The sequence below is a fragment of the Ornithorhynchus anatinus genome, chromosome 16, assembly GCF_004115215.2.
Source record: "Ornithorhynchus anatinus isolate Pmale09 chromosome 16, mOrnAna1.pri.v4, whole genome shotgun sequence".
Taxonomy (NCBI): Eukaryota; Metazoa; Chordata; class Mammalia; order Monotremata; family Ornithorhynchidae; genus Ornithorhynchus; species Ornithorhynchus anatinus.
The window spans coordinates 33,949,805-33,969,829 of NC_041743.1; the positions used below are offsets into that span (position 1 = coordinate 33,949,805).

At 47.1% G+C, this 20,025-nt stretch overlaps 1 protein-coding gene across 3 annotated transcripts in view; it reads left to right on the forward strand.

Annotated features, from left to right (window-relative positions):
• The window catches only part of SH3PXD2A (SH3 and PX domains 2A), a 296,155-nt gene that overhangs the window by 179,738 nt on the left and 96,392 nt on the right, over positions 1-20,025 (forward strand). For all 3 annotated transcript variants that reach the window (XM_029081354.2, XM_029081356.2, XM_029081355.2), the window contains exon 6: positions 4,456-4,484. In XM_029081354.2, coding sequence (XP_028937187.1) covers positions 4,456-4,484 — 29 coding nt within the window. The remainder of the gene's footprint in view (positions 1-4,455; positions 4,485-20,025) is intronic.

Below are 20,025 nucleotides of genomic sequence, written 5' to 3' on the forward strand. Positions count from 1 at the left end.
GCGTTCCGAGAATTTCACTCAACGGTAAAATAACTGCAGCCCAGGGAGGTAGCAAGCCCGCCCCCAGACCACACAGCAAGTCCACGATGGACGAGAAATAGATCCTAGGGAGTGTATACTCCTCAATTGCCAGACTGCCGATTCGTGTTAGCTTCCCAACTATAGAATTGGCGATCTGGGGAGAAAATGGTTTTAAGCATCAAAGTATCCTTTGCTCTCACCAGGGAGTCAGAACGTCAGCCAGCTGACAGCGGGGTGAGGGTATTTATCGGGTGCCGGCATATGTTTCTGCTGGTCTGCCAATTTAGCTCCAGAATTATCAGATTCAGAAGCCGAGTGATGGTCGGAAATGACCTCTCCTCTTTCCCTGTGCCTCCCCTCCTCCCTTAGCACTCATCAGAATTAGGGGGCGTGGGCGCAGAAGAGTCTCAAGTGCATTAAACAGAAGCTGGTGAAAGCCAATGGGCCGGCCCTGATTTTAATTAGGACAGTGCTCTGGATACCCCATTCCGCCTTCCACTTGATTATCTCTCACTGCTCCACCCCTCTTGCAATAAACATTGCAGTCTCTTAGAGCCTGGGCAGAACAGTCTTCTGGCTTCCCTACAAGCACCTTGTTTTCTTCTGCTAGAAAACCACGTGATCTCTTCCTGCAGCAGATGCCTCCCACTTAATCTCTGTATTTTTCAGAGGAGAAAAATCTCTCACAAATACGATTGAATGATCCCTCTTTTTTCTTTAAATGGTATTTGTTAAGCAGTTACTGTGTGTCAGGTACTGAACTAAGCGCTGGGGTAGATACAAGATAATAAACAAAGCCCATGTCCCATATGGGGCTCACAGCCTCAATCTTCATTTTAACTGAGAACTGAAGTGACTTGCCCAAGGTCACACAGCAGACAAGTGGCGGAGCTGGGATAAAATACCCAAGCTCTCTTCCCCATATTTCCTACCATCTCCTACCATCCTCCTCCTGCACCCAACTCCCAACTCTCCCCACCCCAAAGTGGAAACTCTAGTACCTGAATCCAAATTGGGCCTACCCCCACAGATCCTGGCTGAACTCATGCTTTTGGATTTACGAACGTGGGATCCTCAGAAAATTGGGGAAGAATCTGTCTGCCCGCTGGAGCCGTCTTAAATATGGTCACTCCTGATTAATTCAGAGTCAATTAGTCACTTGATGGATGGTCCATGACAGATATTTGAGCTCCTCCGAGCAGCCTTCCTCCCTATCTCTCCTGCAGCGTCACCCAGAGGCTTCAACAGTGACACTCTACAGACTTCCATCCAACCATGCAGGCCACTTTCTCCTGTTGACACCTTTAGCACTTAGGTATTGTATTCCTATCCTCAGGACTCAAGTGAAGTTCATAGTAGTAATGGTGTTTATTGGGCACCCACTGGGTGGGATTCGTGGTATTAAACGCGTGGGAAAGTACGACAGAAGAATGAAACTCCAGTCATTGTCCACAAGAAGCTTTCGCTGTAATGGGAAAGGAAGTTAGAGAAATGTTTACAAAGAGAGTAATCAAAATGAATGTACAATTTTTATACATATACATAAAATATATGTATACAAGTGCCGAGATGTGTCAAAATGAATGTGCAAGGGCTGGGAGTGGCTGTTGAGTTGATACCTCTATATATTCAACAATACTAATAGGCGTGGTATTTGTTGAATGCTTACTATGTGCCAAGCACTATGCTAAGTGCTGAGGTAGATACTGTGCAATCAGAATGCCCCTGTCCCACATAGGGAATCATAGTCTAAGGAGGAAGGGGAGCCAGTATTTAACTCTCATTTTGCATATGAGGAAACTGAGACACAGTCAAGCTAAGATACTTATCAAGAGTCACACAGCAGTCAAGTGATAAAGTCAGGATTAGAACCCAGGTCCTCTGATTCCTAGGCCAGTGCTCCATCCATTAGGCCATGCTGCTTCTCAACTATTCATTCAACTGTCTCATCCTGATATGTTTGTATTACTTCCTTCTGTATCCTCATTCTTCCTCCCGCTACCAATACCAGTAAATATTTCTCGTCTGTTTCTCCCATTAGACCATAAACTTCTTAAAAGCACAGAATGCATCTTGCTTCTGTTTTATTCTCCCAGTGCTGAGTATGGCTTTTTGCGCTCTAGATGCTCAAGAAGTTACTGATTAATTGCCCCCAAGGCTGTCTCGGAGGGGCTACCCTGTTTTGTATCATCCACCCCACAACTCCTCATCCTCAGCTTGTCCGGTTGAATCGAGACAGTTGCATGTTGGTGTCTGTGGGAAGTGACTTAGGAGTGCTTTTTCTGGTACTGTGACAGGCGATCATGCAGCCTCCATGTTGCCAGCTCAGTTTGTTAAGCACTTACTATGTGTCAAACATTGTTCTAAGCCCTGAAATAGGTAGAAATTTATTAGGTCTGACACAGTCCCTGTCCCAGTCTAGATAGGAGAGAAAGCAGGTGTCTTCATTTTTCAGTTGAGGGAAACTGAGGCCCAGAGAAGGTAAGTGACTTGCTCAAGGTCACACAGCAAGCAACTGGCAGATCCGGGATTAGAACTCAGGTCCTTTTGACTCTCAGGTCTGTGCTCCCTCACCTAGGCCACGCTGCTTCTCAATTAGCAATGCCAAGCAGTCAGAAGAGAGCATCCTCCAGCTTCGGCAGGCAGAGAGCCTTTTTCAGGTCTTTGCGACGGCTGTGGGGGCCACCCAGGAATTTGCAGCATTTGCATTCACAGTGTGCCCAGGATAACATCAAATTCAGCTCTGCACCCCAAGCAGTTGATTTCTGATCATCCAAATTGCTGGACACCAGACCCAGGAAAGTGCCCTGTACAAAGCGACAGTACAGTTGTTACCTACTGGCTAACGGGAAGACTTTGGTCAAGAGAAGCAGCATGGTCTAGTGGAAAGAGCAAGGGTGTGGGAGTCAGAGGACCTGGGTTCTAATCCTGACTCTGCCAATTGCATGCTGTGTGACCTTGAGCAAGTTGCTTAATTTCTCTATGTCTCAGTTCTCCCGTTGTCCTTCCTACTTAGACCGTGAACCCCTTGCGAGACAGGGACCGTGATCAAATTAATTAATTTGCTTAGAACAGTGTTTGACACAAAGTAAAGGCTTAACAAATACCTCAAAAAAACGGAATGGAAGGCAAATGGGAAAACCTGAGGGAATAAGGGAATTTTGAGACTTTCCGTTAGCGAGCCCTTAGATAAGTGATAGTCAAAGTCCCAGTTGCTGCAGAAGTTACTGCTGCAGTAAGGATTTCTTTCCTCTCTGCTCCACTTTCTCTGGCCTTTCTTCACATCTCCCTCCTCAGTTCCCCTTGGACTGAGCCTCAGAACCTGTTTGCTGCATAAAGCCATCTTGTCTGTGTGAAACTGGCTTTCTTTCAAAGGCCGTGCCTTTCGCTGGCAAAGGGGCGAAGTAAGAAACTGCCAGACTTACTTTCAGAAGGGCCTGAAGTCATCAGACCACCTTAGAAATGGCCTGACCCCTTACAGCTTAGTTTTGTAAGACTGGAGAAGCTGACGACCACCTCCTACCCCCACTCCCAGGCGGAGGTGCTGGGAAAATCTCTCCCCGGGCCGAACCCCGCATTCCCTTTCCTGCTCCATCTCCCTTTAAATCCTGCCAGGAGCCAACCTCTCAGTGCTCAAATTCCCACCTCCCTACCAGGGAGGCAGCCTGCAGGCACCCGGAGATGATGGCCATCGCAGACAGGCATGATGCTCTAGTTTTCATCATCCCAGGTGTCGTCTCCCCTTGAAGCTGCAGAACAGAGCCGTGCTGCCATCTACTTTTTCCGCAAACCTACCCCCATGCAACCCCATGCTGGTGTTACCCCAGCCAGTCTGGGGTAAACCACGGAGAAGGGCAGAGAAACGAGGAGCCTTGTTTCTGTGGCTGGGACCGGGTGTTCCCCTTTCCTTCTATATCACACAAAGAGCAATGAAACAGAAAGAGACCAGGGGCTGTTTCACCTTGGCAGGTTGGGGGTAATGTCAGCCACCAGCTCTAGCTTTTCTACAAAGGGCTGGCTCTGCCTCGGGCAGGATGGGTTGCAGGATAGAGGTGTGGGTGAGAGAGAGACAGACATGCAGGCAATGAGGAGGAGAGAGAAGGAAATAAAAGGAAGGGTGGGTGGGGGTGGGATGGTGTGGAGGGGAACTCCCGGTCCCTCCTTTCCCTGGCTTGGAAGCTGACTACGGTTGGTTCTGCCCGTGGAGTCACATGGTCCAGCAGCCTGTGATGCTGCTGCTTGCTGCAGCACCAGCTGCTCCTGGAGAGCGGCAGCAGTCACTGCTCCGGGCGGCCTGAGCCCCGGTCCATGTCCCTCAGCTCCTGCTCCCGGGCAAGGGCGGACCCTGGGGCGCATGGGAGGGCGGCTGGGACCCCCCTCCCTCCCTCTTCTCCATCCACTCACCATGTCTATCTGTTGTTGCTTTTTTTTCAGGGACTATGGGAGCACCAAGAGGAAATCAGGTAAGGGAGCCTGACCGTCTCCAAGCTATTTCTCTCATCCCTTGCCCTCCCCTCGTCTGCCCCCTGCCACCCCCAACCCACCCACTCTTCAGCCTGTTGCTTGAGTCTGCCTATCTGCTAGAGGACTGTGCCCAGTTCCAGCAGGTCGAGAGGTTCAGGAGCCCACCGCCCACCAGACGGAGTTTCAGAGCTGGACAAGGCAGGAAATGTCTTTGAGGCCAATCGCATTTTTTAAGACTCTCTCCCCTGCACACCCCGCCTTGGTTCCTTTCTGATTTATTAGTCTCGGCTTGTACACTCATCTCCCCCCACCTCGAGCGGGCAGCTGACTAGAGAACCAGCACCTTCACCCTGGCGTCCTCTTCTGGGAGCCGCAAAGCTGTTTTCCTGCAACGCCAGGCCCCTCGGGCAAGCCAGATCCCCTTTCTACTTTCTTCTTCCTTCTATTCTTTCCCTCTTTCCTTCCCCTTCCCTTCCTCTCCTCCTTCTCTCTCCTCCCATCCCCTGGATTACTGGTGCAAAGGAGAAATTGCAGCTTTGCAGGAAGGGTTGACCGAGTGGTGGGGCCAGATATTGGCAACTCCCTTTACCCCCTTTTCTCCCTCCCCCGACTCGTTTTCCTTTACTTGATTTGTGCTCTAGATCCATTTTCAACTTTAATCTTACTTTTTTAAGCTGTTTTGGGAAAATGTGAATTATCGTAAAACTCTCTGGGGGCAGGGGGAAACTTAAAAAAAAAAACAGTGCCGTCAACCCCTACCTTTGTGGGGAGGGACATGGGCGATGATCGATTGGCGGGGGGGGGGGGGGGGCAGGGGCTGATTAATCAGGGCAGCTGTGCCTTGCTGTTCTACACTCGCCCTCAATGAAACTGTAATGGATGATAGCTCCTTGACCTCAATCTCCTGTCCCATCTCTCCTGGGAGCAGAGTAATGTCTTCCCTCACTGCCTCAGGGGCGGGGAAATAGTGCTTAGACTAATCTGAAAGAAGTGGCTTTAGGAGGCTCAGCTATAGACACTAGAGAAGGACAGGTCGAGCAACCAGTGGGACTGAAGGGGAGGCAGTCCACCCGTGCCAGCCAACAGTCAATTAACCAACCTCCAATTCAGCAGGCGGTTAGCAGTAGTAGTAATAATTTTTATTAAGCACCAATCGAATGCAGAACACTGTATTAAGCACGAGGAAAAAATACACAGATGGGGATTAGATACGGTCCCCGTCCCTCAGTTCTTACATATGAGGGTCAATAAGGTTGATTTCTCCGCTAGAAGGAAACATGGGTTTCAGGGAACTGCAGGCTTCACAGACAGGAAGGCATTCAGACCCTCTAAATGAAGTCAAGTCTCAATTCCCCTCCTTCCTTCCCCCAATCAGTGGTATTTATTGAGCTCTTATGGTGTGCAGAGCACTGTGTTAAGTGTTTGGGAGAATGCACTAGAGTAGGTAGACAGGATCCCTGCCCTCGGAGAATTTACGGTCTGCTCTTTTCCTCACCTCTCCCTACCCGATGTTGTGTTCAGACACTGTGGCTGGGTGCTGCCTTCTGCCTGGGGTTGGTTTCCTGCTGATTTGGTGGGATCTACGCACCTTGGTATTCACCACCAGTGGTCCTGGGTCTTCCTCCTTGGGGTGTAACCGTTAAAGTGAATGACCTTCTAATCATTTATAATCATAATAATAATCATTTTAGTACTTAAGCACTTACTGTGTGCCAAGCACTGTTCTAAGCACTGGGGTAGATGCAAGTTAATCGGGTCGGACACGGTCCCTATCCCACATGGGGCTCACATTCTTAATCCCCAATATACAGATGAGGTAACTGAGGCCCAGAGACACGAAGCGACTTGCCCAAGGTCACAGACCAGACATGTGGCAGAGTCGAGATTAGAACCCAAGTCCTTCTGACTCTCAGACCCATGCTTTATCCACTAAGTCCTGAGCATTTCCATCCCAGGGCTGGATTCTGAAGGAGCTTCTGTTGGCTCTTTAGCAGCAACTCTGGGAGTTCGTCAGGTGATAACTGATAGCTTATTGCTTCTCACTGGTCTGGCAGGGCAACCTTCCCCCAGGACTCTGGCCAGCCCCCCTTGTCTCTCCCCCACCCCACTTCGTAGTTTATTTGACCTGCTAACCAAGTACATCGCACTACTTATTTTCTCTCTCAATTGGTCTTAGAGATAAAGGGCAGTCCACTTCTCCCCCCGCAGCATCCACACACACCCTACACCAAGTCTGGGCACCCTTAGAGTAGGTACCAGCACCCAGCCCTGAGGATGAGTAACAGTGATCCCTCCAGACCAAACATCTCAACCAAAGATAGCCAGTTTGTTGAGCCAAACCACAGAGCAGTGAAGGCAGGGCCCGTTCTAGGTTCCCACCACGAGGAGAGGCCGGGATCCAGCTGTCTCCTGCTGCTTCAGGTTCAGGGCTCCACTTCCAATCATAATAATAAATTCCTTGAGTGTGTATAACTCTTTTGTTTTTCCAAAGGCTTTCACATCAGTGATCTCACTATATCCTCACAATATCCCTGAGTAGTAGGGAGGAGCGGGTATTATTCCATCTAACAGAAATGTTCAGTGACTTGACTTGGGAAGCAGCATGGCCTAGTGAATAAAGCATGGGCCTGGGAACCGGAGGATCTGGGTTCTAATCCTGGATCCACCACTTACCTGCTGTGTGACCTTGGGCAAATCACTTCACTTTTCTGAGGCTCAATTTCCTCAACTGTAAAATGGGGATTCAATACCAGTTCTCCCTCCTACTTGGACTGTGAGCCCCATGTGGGACAGGGACTGTATTCAGCCTGATGAATTTATATCTAGCCCCTCATTTAGAGCAGTGCTTGACGCATAGTAAGCTCTTATTTATATCATAAAAAAATGGTCAGCGGGAGAGCTGGGGCTGGAACTCTGGTCTTCCAGTTCCCAGAGTCAGACCCCTTCCAATAGATCATGTCACTTCCAAGTCCCCTGGCATAGCTCAGGCCTTGCCCACTACTCAAAGGTGGACCAGGAAGGTCAGAGGGTGCCAGGGGTCAGAACTGGGGTTCTAACTTGGCTCCACCAATGGTCTGCGGTGTGACCTTGGGCAAGTCACTTCACTTCTCTGTGCCTCAGTTACCTCATCTGTAAAATGGGGATTGAGACTTTGAGCCCCATGTGGGACAGGGACTGTGTCCAACCCAATTTGCTTATATCCAGACCAGTGCTTAGTACAGTGCCTGGCACATAGTGAGCGCTTAACAAATACCACAATAATAACAATTATAATTATTAACTGCGTGCTGTGGGTCTGAGTAGCAGTGGTGGCAGAGGACTGTCGGCAACCAAAAAAATGAGCACGAACTCTAGCTCTGAGGAATCGGGAATCGGTGTGTCAGGCGGGATGGCTGGGTGTGCCCACCCTCCAGCCCTTTTCAATGTTTGCTGATATGTCCCCATAGACTGTAAAATCCCCTGTCGCCTGTAATCTCCTTGTGGACAGGAACTGGGTCTGCCAACTCTATAATATAGTACTCTCCCAAGTACTTAATACAGTGCTCCGGAGACAGAAATACTCAATAAATATCTTTGACTGATGTACTGCCCTTACCTTACCAAAGCCTCCTATTGTCATTAGCAGCAGCAGTTTTTATCGAGGACTAGCTGTGTACAGAGCACAGTACTATGGACTGTGGAGAATCGATCAACCAATCGTATTTATTGAGCATTCACTCTGTGCCCAGCACTGTACTAGGTGTGTGGGAGAGTACAATATAACAGAGCTGTTACGGTTCTGCCTAAAGCTTGCAACTTATTGTCACCGTGCTCAATCCGCTCTGTTCAGGACCAGCCTAGCACCCGATACTGGACATTCTACAATACCATTAACCCTGGCCCGCCCAATTGCCTGAGATGATAGGCATGGAGCGGGGGCATGGAGGGAAGAAAGGAAGGAGTTTACATTTTTTTCCAGGACCTTAGTCATGACAGCCGCAGCTTAATCCCATTACAGAGAGGTCTCATCTTAAATCAGAGTTTGGATTTTGAGTGAAAGGTTTTGGGCTGAAGTTCATTTAGTGTCCTTGTGCTCTGGGGACTTGTCCTCCCCTCCCAAACCATCTTCCCTTCTCTAAAACCTGATTTATCCTCCTGGCTCTCTCCCCTTCTCTTTTCCCTCCTTTCCTCCCCTCCCCTTGGTAAACCGCCACAGTTGACACCATCTCCCGAGTTTGGCAGTGGAGGAAATTCATGAGAACAGATTTTGGATGCAACCGGGAGACTTAGTATGTAATTAATGTGGCACGCGCGCCGTCGTCCTGATGACTCTCAAAAGGCTGAGTGACATGACTTGACTATGAACATCTGGACACTGATTTCTGTGAGTGGTGAAGAGCAGAGTTTCCTGACCCCAAAGTTTGACTCAAAAGTTGCCCCTCAGGTTGGTTTTTTTTAAAAGGCATTTGTTAAGCACTTACTGTGTGTTAGGCATGGTACTAAGCACTAGGGTAGATGCATGATAGTCAGGGTGGACACAGTCCCTGTGCCATATGGGGCTCACAGCCTTAATTCCCATTTTACAGATGAGGTAAGTGAGTTACAGAGATGGAACGTGACTTACCCCAAGGTCACACAGCAGACAAATGGCGGAGCCTAAATTAGAATCCAGGTTCTCTGACCCCCGGACATGTGTTCTCTGCACTAAGCCATGCTGCTGTTTCTATAGAATGGTAGATTGGTTTATGCTCGAGGAAGATCTTTAAGTCATTTCCATTCTAAACCTAATGTTTTAATCATGCCTGGGACAGTGGCTCAGGTGGAAGTAGGATGAGGTAGCAGTAACATTCATGGAGCACCCACTCAATCAGTGAGTTGTATTTATTGAGTGCTTACTTTGTGCAGAGCACTGTACTAAGCACTGGAGAAATACGGGATAGCAAATACAGAATTACCTGCCCCCCAAAAACTGTTACACTCTAACAGAGAAGCAAGCATAACAGTAATTACAACTGGGGAGGTCGAAATAAATCAATTGAGTGGACATATATGTATGAGTCCTAAGGAGGGCAAAAATAAGTTCATGAGTACTAGAACTGGCTAAAGGGAAGCCCTGGCTAATGGTAAAGTGTGGCCTAGTCTGTCTTCGAAGTTTTCTTGTAAGCGCATCTCCTCCAAGAGGCCTTCCAATCAATCAATCAATCATTAGTATTTACTGAGCACTTACTGTGTGCAGAACACTATATTGAACTCCACTACTGTTATAGCATACTAAGCACTTGGGAGAATACAATATAGCAGAATTGGTAGACCCATTCCCTTCCCACAGGAAGGAGATAGTCATTACAATAACTTATGGATATGGACATAATAATAATTATGGTATAAATGCTGTGGGGTTGAGGGTAGAGTGAATAAAGGGTACAAATCCAAGTGTGAGTGTGACGGGATAGCGATTCTAGCTTGCATCACTATAAAATCTTTCCTCCAAAGAGTCCGGAACCCAGAGCCCTTTCCCAGCTGCGACTTCTCCAAGCTCCCACCTTTCCTGGGAGGAAGCAATAAAGTGAGTAGGGCCCTCCACTTCCCTTAATTTCAGGAAGCAAAGGGTCTGCCCAGTATCACACAGTGAGCCTGGGGATGTCCAGGAATTGTGCCACCAGGCCTTTCTCTGTGTGGCATCCAGTAGGCCCTAATAATAATAATAATAACCATGGTATTTACTAAGGATTTGTTATCTGCCAAGAACTGAGCTAGGCATTAAGATAATCAGGGTGAACATATCCTACTCCCACATTGTTGTTTCAGTATCCCTCAGGCCCGGTCTCTCCCCCTCCCATATCCCTGGCTCGCCTTACCCGCCCTGAGCCTGCCCCAGGCCTCAGGGATTAAATGTGACAGGTAAAAGAGTAGAAAAGGCACCAGGAAGGGCCGGGGACTGGGGTAGCGGGGAGAGAATGGAGCATTCATTTCTCCTACCCCCTCTCTCTTCTGCAACACCCTTGCACTTAGATTTGTACCCCTAAAGCACTCGCTATTCACCTACCCCCCAACAGCACTTATAGCTGTAATTTGTTTTAATCTCTTTCTCTCCCTCTAGACTGTAAGATCCTTGTGGGTAGGGAACATGTTTACTAACTCTACTGTGTAGTGCTCTCCCAAGAACTTAATACAGTGCTCTGCATACAGTAAGTGCTCACTAAGCAACACTGATTACCATGGGGCACATTCTTCATCCAAAGAGTGATTCCTAGTAGCGTTCACTCTGGAGACCCCAGGTTTAAGAGGATATTCTGAAATGAAAGTTTATTAGAGTTTATGGCAAATATCCCTTTGTGCTATCAGCCCTGTGGGACCCATTGAAGAGAATACTTTACACTATCATCTTGACATTTTGACGAGACCATTTTTCCAAGCTTTTTTTTTTTTCCCACATCCAGACTGTGACTGGGGCATTTGAATGCATGAAGTAGGCACTTCCATAAGAGTGATGGCAAATTTGGGGCTTAGATTGCAAGATGTTGGGATGGATCGTCAGAGAAGGTAGCACCTTTCCTGAAGGTAATTTAGTGCTACATTTTTATTGTATTAATGCTTACTGTGTGTCAAATATTGTTCTAAGCACTGAGGAAAGTACAAGTTAATTAGGTCAGACATAGTTCCTGCCCCACATGTGTCTCATAGTAGAAGTAGGAGAGAGAACAGGTATTTAATCCCCATTTTACTGTTGAGGAAACTGAGGCACAGAGAAGTTAAGTGAACTTGCTCAAGGTCACATAGCAAGCAGTTGGCAGAGCCAGGATCAGAACCCAGGTCCTCTGACTTCTGGGCCGTGCTCTTTCTACTAGGCAACACTGCTTCTCTACTTCCTCTGAGCACCCAATAGGGAGGTGGAACTTTTGGGCAATAGAAGGGAATGTCAACTACCTGGGATTCCACCGCTTTTTCTCCTTGGAAAGCTGTAGTTTAATAATAATGTTGGTATTTGTTAAGCGCTTACTATGTGCCGAGCACTGTTCTAAGCGCTGGGGTAGACACAGGGGAATCAGGTTGTCCCACGTGGGGCTCACAGTCTTAATCCCCATTTTACAGATGAGGTAACTGAGGCACCGAGAAGTTAAGTGACTTGCCCAAAGTCACACAGCTGACAAGTGGTAGAGCCGGGGTTCGAACCCATGACCTCTGACTCCAAAGCCCGTGCTCTTTCCAGTGAGCCACGCTGCTTCTCGATTAATTTAATGCAAGATCTAGTTTAATGCAAGCATGATCAGAAGCAGCATGGCTTAGTGGAAAGTGCAAGGGCTTGGGAGTCAGAGGTCATGGGCTCTAATCCCGTCTCTACCACTAGTCAGCTGTGTGACTTTGAGCAAGTCACTTAACTTCTCTGTGCCTCAGTTAACTCACCTGTAAAATGGGGATTAAGACTTTGAGCCCCATGTGGGACAACCTGATTACCTTGTATCTACCCCAGCACTTAAAACAGTCCTTGGCTCATAGTAAGCACTTAACAAATACCATCATTATTATCATTATTATTATTTTCTAAGGTATCAATCTCTTTAAATACAGCCTGCTCAAGTTGTGTACACCCAAAACTACCTTTGGTAAGATATTAAGTTGCCTATTGACAGGAGAATTTTAGCAATAGCAGTGTAGAAGTTGGAGAGACCCTGGTTAATTCTTAGGAAGGCCATCAATGATTCCTCTAGAAAAGAACACTGTCCATTTATGGCTCAAGAATTCAGATTTCGTTTATTTTTAAAAAAGTGAATGGAGGAAAAGTCTTACAACAAAGCCAAACACGCAGAGAGAGAGACTTCTTTCCTTTTTTGGATAAATAAATACAATCCCTTTTGTAACTTGCAGTGCTTTCCCTTGGTTTCGGGACTATAAATGAAAAATTGTGCTAGCCCTCAGAGATAGAAAACTGGCTATTTCCTAAACTGAAAATAGTTTGACTTATTTCTGTTATCTGTGTTTGAGCAAAAACAGAATCAGCTTTCCAAAATGTTTCAGTTTTTTTAGTCCTCTGAGAAGCCGTTGAAAATGCAATGTGCTTTGTGGAAATGAAAACGTTATGTTCATGCTCATTATTCATTGAAATAAGCTAAGAGGTCAAAATTATTAAAAATCATGACATTAAACTTTTCTTCTTAATAATTCTGAGTCCAGATGGGGGTTTGGTTCATTTTCATTGGGAAACAGGATTCTGAGTTCAGGCTTTGGTTACTGAGTCCATGTAGCTCTGTTTAATGTCACTCATTTGATCATATTTATTGAGGGCTCACTGTATGCGGAGCACTGTACTAAGCATTTGGAGTATCCCTCGTAATCAGTTGAATATTTGGGGCCACCATATTTTTCAGAAATTCCAGCAGTTTGCTGATGTCCTGTCAGGAAGTTGCGTGCCCCAGTGGAAAGAGTACGAGCTTGGGAGTTGAAGGACCTGGGTTTTAATCGCGGCTTGGATAAGTCAATTAAATTCTCCGTGCCTCAGTTTCCTCAGCTAAAATAGTGGTAAATACCTGTTCTCCCTCCCACTAAACTGTGAGCCCCACATGAGGCAGGATCTATGTTCAACCTGATTACTGAGTACTGGTCCATACTGGACAGGGAAACAGCCCCCAGTATCCATGATCATCGGTGTATCATTTTCCTTTCCGTGTAACATGCCCTGCAGCAGTTTGGTAGGTCAGAATGTCATACTTGAAAGTGTCAGCTGAAAAAACAAACCCTTTAGAGGTTTTGATGGCAAACAGAGTCTATCCCTCCAATTAATTAGTAGTCGTAGTAATAATAGTATTTATTAAGTGTTTACCATGTGCAGAGTACTGAACTAAGTGCTGGGAAAAGTGCACAAGTGGGAATTAGACATGAACCCTGTCCTTTGAGGAGCTTACGATCTATGAAATTACAAAGTATTCTACTCATTTGACTTTACTGCTCCATGAGTAAGAGCTCTTTTGCAGGTACCGAAAGATTGCAAGTTATGAACGTGTCTGCTGTCTGCAGGTTTCCCTCCCATCACCCCCAAAACAAAATTATTTGGTGAGAAAATCGGGTATATTACTTTAATGCCTCCAAGATTTTCTACCCAGATGTTTCCAACTCATTCTCTAACTGTCTTTTTGAGCGGTCTTGTCCACCCCGTTGTTGACTTTAACATTTTATTCTAATGACTTACATTCTACAGTCTGACGTAATCACAAAGTTCAAAGAAATCTAAAGCGGGACATTGATCAGACTCCAAAGATGGGGATGGGATGGTCAAAGCAAATCTCCTCAGTGAAGATTATAAGCTCCTCCAAGAAAGAGAGCATTGCTGGGACAACTCTACTGCAGTCACGGAACTTCTCAGTGCCTCAGGGTCCTCACCTGTATAATGGGGGTTCAAATCCTCTTCTCCCTTCTATGTAGACAATGAGTCCACTGAGGCACAGGGACTGTGTCCAACCTGTTTATTTTTTACCTACCCCAGCACTTAGTACAGCAGTGGTTGGCATAAAGAAAGTCCTTAACAAATACAAGTACCGTCATTATATTTTATTATTATTATTATTAGAGAGAGCTTTTTCTTTGATACACTGGAACCTCAATTTTTCAATCATTGTCTGTCATCCACCAACCAAGAACCTAAGGAAATGGTTAGTAAAGATGATCCTGTGTTTCTTGGATATAATTTGGAATATCTACCTCTTCATTTGACCCCACATCCATCCCTGCTAAAACAAAGATGAGGAGGAAATTAAGAATCATCTTCCCCAGCCCCAGCAGATTTTCACAATACTGTTGATTTTTTGTGGTATCTCTTGAGCACTTACTAGCAGCTAACACAGTTCTAAGCTAATCAGATGAACACAGTCCATGTCCATATGGGCTCACAGTCTTAACCCCACTTTACAGTTGAGGAAATGGAAGCACAGAGAAGTGAATTGACTTTGCCCAAGGTCACACAACAAGCTATTGGCAGAGCCAAGCCCATCGATTCATCTTAAATACCCTTAGGTGGGAATCGATTATCATGATTGCTCGATCTGAAGCACCTTTAGTAAGAGGAAAGTTTCAGTCTTGAGGAGGAAGGCAGGCTTTTTTCTTTATGCCCAAGAAGCTTACTAGCTTAGTTTTATAGCTAAGAACCTTACTACTGAATGAGTGGACTGAGTCAGCTCTAGGCTGCGCTGTTACCTGAGATAAGTCAACAAGTCTTGACGGTTTAATTCCTGCTTCTTGGGGGCCAAACCTTCCCTCTCAGCCAGGCCTTTCCCCCCTCCACACACACACAAAACCCAGATTATAGCCCATGCTTGTTTTAGGGCCTTGACAGTGAATCATATCAATGTAATGCACTGATTTCATTGTTCTCCACACCGCAAGTGAGACGTGTAGAATAGGAAAAGTCTTATGCCCCAGTTGCAGAAACCTCCGTATTGCATTAGGTCAGGTTAGGAGAAAGCCAGCAACATCCAGTTAGATGTTTCAGAATCAGCTCTCAAAATTTGTCTCTGATTTGTCACAGACAAGCCACTTTGGCGATGGTTGAGAAGAAAATATATCTCAGAAGGTCTCCCTTTTCAGCAAGAACCTTGGAGTTAGTGCACTCTGGGGACAAGGGCCCCCAGTGAAGGAGCTCACAGGGTTCTGGAGGATAATCAGAACTGTTAGACCGCTGCCACCAGAAGATGAATTCACTTGATGAGTGTGAATTGGATAACTTTCATTCCTCTCCAGTAAAGAGCTGGAGTGACTCCACACCAGAAAACCAGCACCATCATCCACCCCGCAAGGTCACATGTCAGGGTTTGTGACCCAGTGTCTGTCCCGTCCACAAACACTAGCTGAGATTTTCTGCATCCACCATCCATCCGGAGCCTTCTTTGGCACTTGGCATCTGTTGAATATTTTCTTTGCCTTCTGTGACAATTTATCAATCAAGCATATTTTTTGAGCGCTTACTGTGTGCAGAGCACTGTACTAAGTGACTGGAAGAGTACAATATAATACTACAACATATATTGTATATAGTACAGTATAATAGAGTTGGTAGAGTTCCCTGCCCACAATGAGCATATAGTCTACAATCGAAGCAGTGTAGCCTAGTGGAAAGAGCCCCGGACCTTGGAGTCAGAGGACCTGGACTCTAATCACAGCTCTACTACCTGCTGTGTGACCTTGGGAAAGTCACTTCACTTCTCTGAGCCTCAGTACCCTCATCAGCAAAATGTTCTTCCTCGTATTTAGGTTGTGAATCCCAAGTGGACCCTAATTACGTTGTATCTACCCCAGCATTTAGTACCGTGCTTGGCACATAGTAAACACTTAATAAATACCACAGTTTTTATTATTATTAGGCAATTTATACTAGGAGAAGCAATCAAGGTTCCAGATTAGCTCAGTCAGCTCCTGTATAGTTCTTAGGATCAGGCTGCCTCTTGGAGCCACCCAGTCTCGTGGAAAGAGTACCGGATTTAAGACTGAGAGGCCTTTTTCCAGCTTGAGTCAGTCAGTCACTGCCTGAGGGGCTGGCTGCAAGGCCTTTCCTGCCTCTGAGTTAAGGGTGAGACTCTTTTTCCCCTTTTCCCAGGTGTAAACTGGAGCCTACAGCTAAGCGCCGCCTTTCTGGACTGCTTTATTTAGTGGGGGGGAAATGGGCCTTTGCCAAGGATTCGCTGCCAACACCTTTCCCGACCTGACCATGTTTGTTTTCAAAGAGCCTCACCCTGTTCTTAGCTCCCTTTCCCACTCCACTTTCATTCATTCATTCATTCAGTAGTATTTATTGAGCGCTTACTATGTGCAGAGCACTGTACTAAGTGCTTGGAATGTACCATTCGGCAACAGATAGACAATCCCTGCCCAGTGATGGGCTCACAGTCTAATCGGGGGAGACAGACGGACAAAAACAAGACAACATAATCACGATAAATAGAATCAAGATAAATGCACCCCTTCCCTACAAATCAATCAATAGTATTTACTGAGCACTTAATGGGTGTGAAGCACTGTACTAAGAACTTGGGAAAGTATATTATAAAGAGTTGGTAGACAGGATACCTGCCCACAAGGAGACTGTAGTCTACCGGAGGAGCTAGCATTCTACAGTCTCAACCCCTTCTTGGCCACCAAAAGCCCCTCCCCACCCCCCAAGCCTTCTCAACACCTCCAGGGATGTTTCCCCAGAACCAAGGATTCGTGTGTCCTCTGCGGGGAGTGGGCAAGCACTCCTAATGAATATAACGAGGGAGAATGAGCCAGCTTTGGTCAGCCGGTGCTCTGGTTTCCACTGCCTGGCATCACTCACGCAGCATCATCCTGCCCACGAGGGTTTAGCCTGCCTAGGCCCCAGGGCCTTAGCACTCTGGGAATTTAGCCGACGGAAGGGATAGAGAAAGAGAGGGAGACAGGTGATGACAGGGAGACTGTGTTCATTTGAGCTGCTCCATTTCAGGCTCGTGTTGCCCCAAAGTCAGGGTCATATTGTTCGTGCCTTGCAGTTAGTTGGCTGCAGGTTCTTTTTCTAAGAAGGGCAACCACCCTCTTTTGGTGCTTTCAAGGCCTTCCTTGGAGATCCCCAGTGCCAGAGTCATTTTCCTCAGCAGGTTTTAATTACAAGTTGCTGTTTTGCACAGCCTCCTCCGTGTCCTCTGTTGCTCTCTTTGTTTACAAGAAACCAGAGAATTCCTCTCCAAGGTGGCTTTGGGTCTTGTCAGCTAGTCATATGGAAGCTTGTCACCATCCCCAAGTGCTTACTTAGTACAGTACTTTGAACACAGCGTTCAGTAAATGCAACTGAATGAATGAATGAATCCTGCAAGTTTTCTTCCAAGATGCCAGAGAGGGCTGACTGAAGGTGCTCTGAAAGTTTTAGGGTCTGCCCAGCCAGGTAGAAGACCTGAACCATGCCCAGGTCAGTGTAGGCCCGGCCCTTCCCCGCCAGGCACTGGGGCAGGGTACTTTCCTACCCACATTTCCTCTGGGGCCGGCTTCCTCAGCTGGGCAGTCTGGAAGTGGGTTGTTTTAGTGTGGCCCTTGGAAATGATGGGCTAGCAGTGCTGCAGAAAGTCAAATTTCCCAGGTTCCCCCTTCCCCGGATTGGACACCTATCTCTCTGCCCCCATTAGAATGTAAGCTCCTTGTGGACCAAACTTGTTTGCTTCTTTATTCTGTCTTTCCCAAGGCCCGTACAATGCCCTGACCCAAGTGGCTGCTCAATAAATGCTTATCCTGCTACTCCAGATGTTTGCAGAATTGGTTTCTCTCGGTGGCCCAGAGTCTCAAATGTATTTTCAGTTGACCCTGCCGGTAGGGTGACACAGCAACTAATGCAGCTCCGCCTGCTCCTCCCCAAGTAGAGAAGCAGCATGGCCTACTGGATAGAGCATGGATCTGGGAGTCAGAAGGACCTGGGTTCTAATCCTGGCTCCACCACTTCTCCACTGTGTGACCTTGAGCTAGTCACTTCTCTGGGCCTCCGTTACCTCATCTGTACAAGGGAGATTAAGACTGTGAGCCCCATGTGGAGTATGGACTGTGTCCAACCTAATTAGTACAGCTCCTGGCACATAGTAAGCACTTAACAAGTACCATTAAAAAAAAAAGTATTCGGTGCCACCCTGGTTCTACCAGTGGGAGAATTTGGATCCCGGGCGGTGTGCTGAAGGGTTAATGTTCCCTGGCCCTTTAAGCTTGGGATATGGATGAAGGAGGAATAAGCCCCCAGAGTGAGGAGCCGAGTTATCTCCACTTCCCTTTCTCCCTCTCAGAATGTCGCTCGCTTCTGCCTGAGCTTGCCTCCCTGAGGACGGTCTTCAGAGGCCTGCCCCAGTCACGTGGAAGCCAGATGTGGAGCTTTTCAAAATTGTGTGTGTGTGTGCGTGCATGCGTGAGCTCAACTCTGTTTACGTGGCAAGTGGAAGCCATTGGGAGATCGCTCTGAATCCGGCCAGTAGAAAGAGGCAGAGGCAGGCGTTCAGAGGGTCGGGCCGGCAGCAACAACTACTGCAGGGAGTTAGACTCAGTCGTGCTCCGATCGGGCATTGCAGATAATCAAGTTGTTGAGTTCAGACTCTCATTTCCTGTAACATCCATCTTACCCGACGAGCAGATTATATTATCGAATGTCTCTTTGAAGAGAGCTTTACGGCAGATGCTTGAAATCTGCAGGCATCCTGCATGACAACGGTTTCATTTTCGAGGAGATTTCTTTAATAGCTCAGGGAGAACGTCTATCTGTCGTTTCTGGTTTAGATAAAGCAAGATGGGAGTTGTGAGGTTTATATCTGATCGGTCATATTTGTCGCTAAGAAGGCAAGAGTGGCTCAGGAGGCTGGAAGTCAGGAGAACTGGGTTCCAATCCTGACACTGGCTCTGACTCACTGACTGCCTGGTGGTGGGACCTTGGGGTAGGTTTTCCTACCTCTTTGTCCCATGAGCTGCATCACAGTGATGGGGGAACATGAGGGAGACCTGCAGCTGGATCCTCTCAGGGAATAAATTATGTGTGCAGCCAGACCATGACCATGGGTGGTCTGGGCGTGGTCCCGTGAGAGGACGGACTATGTGTTGGCAGGGGAGTTAAGAAATAGTCACCTCCTTCCCCACATTTTCCCTAGTGCAGTGGTGATGAGGCATCTGTTGGCAGGGAGTTCTGTTCTCCCCAAGATAGTACTGGAGCTGTATGCTCCAGGCTTTCCATTTTCATTTCAGTTTTAGTTGGCCACAGCCTGATGTCTTCCATGTGAAAAGCCTTTGGGCCTGAGCTAATTTGCAAGGTGGCTTTAATTTTTTTTTTGACATCTGTTAGTGCTTACTCGGTGCCAGGCGCTATCCTAAGTGCTGGGACAGGTACAAGCTAATCAGGTTGGACACAGTCCATGCCCCACATGGGGCTCCCAGTCTTAATCCCCATTTTACAGGCTAGGTAACTGAGACACAGAGAAGTGACTTGTCCAATGTCACACAGCAGACAAGTGACAGAGTTGGAACTAGAACTCAGATCCTTCTAACTCCCAGGCCACATTGCTAATTTTTTCCAGCCCACTGGGTAGAGTGGCCACCGGACGCACCCATGACATCACATGTGTTACACTGGGCACAGAATGAAACGTGATGATATCGTCTGCACCCATTCTGCCCAATCCTAGAGTGTTTCTCTAAGGAGAACCCTGACACCCTGTGAACGTGAGTGCTAGGTCAAAGCTGCAAGTGGAGGAGGCTGGGTGCCAAAAAGTAAAATACTCCCTAGGAGAACATTTGGGACCATATCAATCAGTGGTATCTATTGAGCGCTTATGGTGAGCAGAACACTTTGTAAGCACTTGGAATTAGTAGACCTGATCCATGCCCTTAAAGAATTTGCAGTCTAATGAGGAAGCAGACTCTAATGTACATTGTAGATAGGAGTTGGGGATGAGTGCCAAAGAGTTCAAGTGATGAGGAAGTGCAGAAGTGGCAGATGGGGATAAGGGTGGGAAGCTGAGAGATTAATTAGGGAAGGCCTCCTGGAGGAGATGTATTTGCAGAAGGGATGTGAAGATGGGAAAGCAGAATCAATCAATCCTTGGT